Source organism: Cyprinus carpio, chromosome B19, assembly GCF_018340385.1.
Source record: "Cyprinus carpio isolate SPL01 chromosome B19, ASM1834038v1, whole genome shotgun sequence".
Classification (NCBI taxonomy): Eukaryota; Metazoa; Chordata; class Actinopteri; order Cypriniformes; family Cyprinidae; genus Cyprinus; species Cyprinus carpio.
The window spans coordinates 25,344,095-25,350,094 of record NC_056615.1 but is presented as its reverse complement, the minus strand read 5'-3'; the positions used below and the strand labels follow the sequence as shown (position 1 = coordinate 25,350,094).

General features: G+C 43.1%; 1 protein-coding gene across 1 annotated transcript; it reads right to left on the bottom strand.

Moving 5' to 3' along the window:
* Positions 1 to 678: 678 nt before the first annotated feature.
* On the bottom strand, positions 679 to 1,821 carry LOC122140871 (ABC-type oligopeptide transporter ABCB9-like). Its single transcript, XM_042746041.1, has 3 exons — positions 1,626 to 1,821; positions 1,127 to 1,263; positions 679 to 1,009 (listed from the first exon to the last, which is right to left on the bottom strand). Exons 1-3 carry the CDS (start codon positions 1,819 to 1,821, stop codon positions 863 to 865), a joined length of 480 nt encoding a protein of 159 aa, XP_042601975.1. The 3' UTR covers positions 679 to 862.
* Positions 1,822 to 6,000: the final 4,179 nt, after the last annotated feature.

The following is a 6,000-nucleotide window of genomic DNA, read 5'->3' as shown; positions in this document are numbered from 1 at the left end:
AGCTTGTGTAAAATTAATTTGTGTTTGTCAAAATCTAACATTCAGTTCTCACCTGCCTATCGATATATAGTAATGTGCAACTGCATAAGGGTCATAACAGCAATTAAACTAATTTTATGGATCACTGTTGGCTTTGATGATGATGAAATGTGGTCAGACTTTTTTTTATAAAACAGGAAGACCTTATGTTGGGTTGTTATTCTGTAGAATTGTTATTTCTATGATTATATAAAGCTGTATTTTGACCCAAACACATATGAAGAACATAAAATAACATTTACATATTTGTGTGTGTGTGTGTTATGCATTTTGCACTGACCTATATTCAAATCAAGGTAACTATTTCAATAACAAAACAGTGCTGGACAGGACTGGCAACTTTGGCACTGCAAGAAAGTCACATGATTTCACAAACCAATTGTGCACCATTTTTGACCTTGATTCTGAACACAATTTTATTCTAACTCTGAACAGAGTTTTTAATAAATTCAAAACTATAAATCACTACAGCAGCAGATTGAGCAATATTTTGTTGTTTTGTACAGTGTAATAGTTTAAAATGATTTAAGCACATGACAAAAGCTGATACATTCATTTAGTACAGTTATAAAGTAAAACAAACATCCATTACAATGTTGTCACGCTTAGGGACACAGGAAAAGACAGAATCACAGGAGATCCAATACGATTCAAACTTTAATCCAAACACAGGAGTACAGGCATTGAACGAAGCATAACATAACAGTGACTGAACAGCGAAAGCAACTCAGGGACAGTCTTTTAAATAGGAAACACAGACGAGCCTAATGGGTAAACACACCTGACACAAATAAGACACTAATGATGGAACTATGGGAACTAATCAGGGAATCAGTTCCTGATGTGTACCGAGCTCCACCACCTCGCCGCTGTCAATCACCATGATCTGATCCGCCCTCTCGATGGTCTTCAGCCTATGAGCAATCACAAGGAAGGTCTGAGTGGGGCAGCAGGCCAGGGCCTGTTGAACCTGTGGAATAACAAAACATGCAAGAATTCTTCTGATAGTAGCACTAAAGGAAGCAGGGATTTGTGAATGCATACAGTGCATATGACATTGTGTTCACACTGAATAGCCATATTTTACCATTTGTTCACTTTCAGTGTCTAAAGAGCTGGTCACTTCATCCAGTATGAGCACCTGCAGTTGTCTGATCAGAGCTCTGGCGATAGCGATGCGCTGCTTCTGACCTCCTGAGAGCAGATTACCACGCTCTCCCACATCTGACAAAGAAAGCAGGATTTGATCACTGTAGCATTTAATAAAACAATAGTACCATGCTTAAATCTAAAACCTTCCTTATCCAATAAAAAATGGAGTGGAATAAAAGGCTGGTTTATGTTGGTCTAGCAAATGGACCAAGCTGCTAAAACCTTCCTTCTCATATAAGTAATAGAGTGGCAACAAAAATCCAGAATTGCTGATAATAATAAAAGCCTATGAATGCTGGCAATTCTGATGTTCACAGATATGAAGAGTAGAAAATAATCAAGATATTTACTTTAAATTATTTTTTATGTCCAGTCACAATCTTTCTAGCCGCTGACACAAGAATGACTGTGGACAGTGACAGCACTTCATTTACCTGTTTCGTAGCCATTTTCTAGTTTGGAGATTAAGGCATGGGCATTGGCTTTGCTGGCAGCCTCCTTTACTCTCTCCATTGAGCAGCCTGGCAGACCATAGGCAATGTTGTCTCGTACGGTGCCGGAGAAAAGTACAGGCTCCTGACCCACCATCACTATCTGAGAGAGATTATTTACAGTATATGTTCTTTGCATTGCATTAGATGGTTGTACAAACCCGATTCCAAAAAAGTTGGGACACTGTACAAATTGTGAATAAAAATAGAATGCAATGATGTGGAAGTTTCAAATTTCAATATTTTATTCAGAATACAACATAGATGACATATCAAATGTTTAAACTGAGAAAATGTATCATTTTAAGGGAAAAATAAGTTGATTTTAAATTTCTTTTTATAAAATTCTTCTTTTTATATAAGTCTGCAAACGTCTGGGGACTGAGGAGACAAGTTGCTCAAGTTTAGGAATAGGAATGTTGTCCCATTCTTGTCTAATACAGGCTTCTAGTTGCTCAACTGTCTTAGGTCTTCTTTGTCGCCAGTGCTGCGGTGTTGTCGGTCCAGGAGAGGTCCTCTGTGATGTGCACACCCAGGAACTTGATGATGCTCACTCTCTCCACAGTCACACCTTTGATGGTCAGAGGAGCATGCTGAGTGTGCACTCTCCTGAAGTCAACAACAATCTCCTTCGTCTTTTCCACGTTCAGAAAGAGATTATTGTCACTGCACCACCCGGCCAGGCAGCTCACCTCACCCCTGTAGTTTGTCTCATCTCTGTTGCTAATGAGACCCACCACAGTCATGTCATCCGCAAACTTAATAAAGATGTTGGAGTTGTGTAAAGGTGAGCAGTCATGGGTCAGCAGAGTGAAGAGGAGGGGGCTCAGCACACATCCTTGGGGGGCCCCAGTGTTCAGTCTGATGGTGCTGGATGTGTTGCTGCCGACCCATACTGCCTGAGGTCTTCCAGTCAGAAAGTCTAACAGCCAGATACACAGCGAAGCGTTGAGCCCCAGCTGGACCAGTTTGTTAATGAGCTGTTGAGGGATGATTGTGTTGAATGCTGAACTGAAGTCTATGAAAAGCATTCTGACGTATGAGTCTTTTTTCTCTAGATGTGTGAGTGCTGAGTGGAGGATAGTGGTGATGGCATCATCGGTCGAGCGGTTGGACCAATATGCAAATTTGAAGGGGTCCAGGGAGGGGGGAGGGCAGACTTGATGTGGTGCATGACTAACCGTTCAAAGCACTTCATGAGAATAGGGGTAAGTGCAACTGGATGGTAGTCATTGAAGCAGGATGGAGACGGCTTCTTCGGGACTGGAATGATGGTGGTAGCTTCGAAGCATGTGGGAACAACAGCCTGACTGAGATGTTGAAAATGTCTGTGAAGACATCAGTGAGTTTCACTGCACAGTCTCTCAGTACACGCCCAGGAATGTTGTCAGGACCTGGAGCTTTGCTTGTGTTGATCCTGCTGAAGGATCTTCTCACGCTGTCCTGGGACAGTGTCATCACCTGGTCGCTGGGAGGAGGTGGAGTCTTCTGTGCAGTGGTGCTGTTTTGTGCCTCAAAGCGAGTGAAGAAGGCGTTCAGCTCGTTCAGCAGGGAGATGGTGCTGTCACAGGTCCGCGGTGGGGGCTTGTAGTCCGTAATGGTCTGTATCCTCTGCCTGATTCTGCTGTCGCTGAATCGATGGGCTATCCTCCTGGAGTATTGTCTCTTAGCCTCTCTGTTGCCACGGGATAGGTTGGCCCTGGCTGTCCTCAGACCCCCCTCATCTCCAGCTCTGAAAGCAGCATTCCACGTCTTTAGGAGTCTGTAGACCTCCCCTGTCATCCACGGCTTCTGGTAGGCCCGGACAGTGATGGTCTTTGTGACTGTTACATCATCAATACACTTGGTGATGTAGTCAGTGACAGTCTCTGAGTACTCTTGGAGGTCTGTGGAGTTATTGTATGTGGCAGCCTGCTTAAACATATTCCAGTCAGTGGTGTCAAAACAGTCTTGAAGAGCCTCTGATGACCCTTCAGGCCACACTTGTATCTGTTTGTGAACTGGTTTGGCGACTTTAACAAGCGGTCTGTATGCAGGCATTAGCATGACAGTGATGTGGTCTGAGGCACCAAGGTGGGGGAGGGGGAGGCTTTGTAAGCTCCTTTCTGGGTGGTGTAAACAAAATCCAAAATGTTTTTTACCTTGTGTTGGAAAGTTAATGTGTTGGTATATTTTTGGGAACACACTCTTTAAGTTGAAATCCCCAGCCAAGATGAGAAAAGCATCAGGGTGGGCTGTCTGCTGCTAATTGATGTGCTGGTACAGTTCATTCAGTGCCTCACTCCTGTTGTTGATGTTGGAGCAGGGAGGAATGTAAACAGCAACGAGCAGTATGGCTGTATATTCCCTCGGTAGATAGAACGGCCGGCACTTAATAATCATAAACTCCACCAGGGGTGAGCAGTGTTTGCAGACCCACAACAGCATCGCGACACCACACATCATTGATGTAAACACAAAGCCCGCCGCCGCGTGATTTACCTCCCGCGATGAGAACTCTGTCCTCTCGATAGCATGTCAGCTGATCGAGCTGAATGGCGCAGTCTGGAATGCTGTTGCTGAGCCATGTTTCCGTGAACACAAAAACAGAACAGTCTCTTAAAGTCCTCTGAGTTGAGCGTAGTAATCGGATGTAGTCCAGTTTATTGTCCAAAGAGCATACGTTAGCCAGTACGATGGTGGGGATAGCTGTCTTGTTTGGGTTAGCCGTTAGCCTAGCCCGGTTACCTCCGCGCTTACCCCTCTTCTGCTTCCTCTCACGCCGATTGCGGCGCCTCTGCTGTGGGCGAGACGCAGCAGTGGGGGTCGGTGATGGTGAAGGTCTCTAGAGCAGACCGAGATCCTGCAGCTCTTCGGCGTGCACGGAGTTTAACTCTAAAAAAGTGGTTCTGCCGACATCGAGCAGAAACTCACGACTGTATGCATGCTTAAAGACAGGTTCACGACGCTGCATTGACGCTGGTGACGTATGACGCTGCTGATGTGTTATCTTTGTTATTGGGCGCACCAGAAAACACGTCAGCAGCGTCGTGAACGCACTCACAACAGACCCGGAAGAGAAGACAATGCTGAATAAAGTCTTAATTTTTGTTATTTTTGGAGCAAAATGTATATTCGATGCTTCAACAAATTCTAACGGACCCTTTGATGTCACATGGACTACTTTGATAATGTTTTTATTACCTTTCTGGACATGGACAGTATACCGTACATACATTTTCAATGGAGGGACAGAAAGCTCTCGGACTTAATCTAAAATATCTTAAACTGTGTTCCGAAGATGAACGGAGGTCTTACGAGTTTGGAACGACATGAGGGTGAGTCATTAATGACATAATTTTCATTTTTGGGTGAACTAACGCTTTAAGGTATAACTTAACTAAAAAGGTATACCATTTCTAGGCGTGTTCCCTCGAACAATACGGTGCTGAATCTGTTGATATCGACGGCTCGAGAATCAATTATTCTCTCATGCACGGGCTGCTTCACTGCGTTATGAGAGAAAGCGGTGTTCTTTATAAAATAATCACTTCAGAAATAGTTGAAATTGCATGTATTAGGACACGTGGGATATTATAAAAAGTAATCCAAACTATAATAGCCTAGCCTACATATTTTAAAATTGAATCATATATTGCTGCCACAATAACCATTTCAATTTTTTACGTGCTTTCTTCTCGTTCCCATTTTTTGTTTGCTGCGGTGATGCTGCGATGAAATATTGTTCTTGTAAATATTTTCCAGCATTTCAGTAAAAAAAAAAAAAAAAAAAAAAAAAAAAAAGTGTAGCCTAAATAAGAAGGTTTCGGGAAACGTAGCCTTGAGTCCTCTGACCTTACTAGGTGCTGTAGCCATTAAAGAAAACAGCAGGGATTCAGATAAAAAATCGGCAGCTGGCAGCAGGAAGTGGCTGCCATTGACAGCCGGAAGGCAGTTACTTACTGGCAGCCGGAAGGTAGGCGGGACCTGCCACTCGGTGGCAGCCAATCAGTATCGACCAACATGGACGCAACCAATCACATATAACTACAACAGCAGCCAAATTCTTCAGTAATGGCGGCGATTGATCGAGCGGTAAATTCGGAAATTGGTGATCGGAGTAATGAATAATTTTTGCGTTGTAAGTTTGATTTTAATTGTTATCTTAGTGAACGACAGTGTAACTTTGCCTACTTCAGTTTAATTGTTAAATGTAATCTAATTAGTGGTAGAAACGTAGTTTGTGTACCATGTTACATCATGTATAATTGTTGCTGTTAGTATGTTAGGGGGCTACTACCATTAACTTCAAATATTACATTTAACGTACCATTAAATA

Coding starts and splice junctions, on each gene's coding strand:
- LOC122140871 (XM_042746041.1), bottom strand. CDS start 1,821: ATGCAAAGAACATATACTGTAAATAATCTCTCTCAGATAGTGATGGTG. Junction 1,264..1,625: donor AGAAAATGGCTACGAAACAG/GTAAATGAAGTG, acceptor TTTCTTTGTCAG/ATGTGGGAGAGCGTGGTAAT. Junction 1,010..1,126: donor ACACTGAAAGTGAACAAATG/GTAAAATATGGC, acceptor GTTATTCCACAG/GTTCAACAGGCCCTGGCCTG.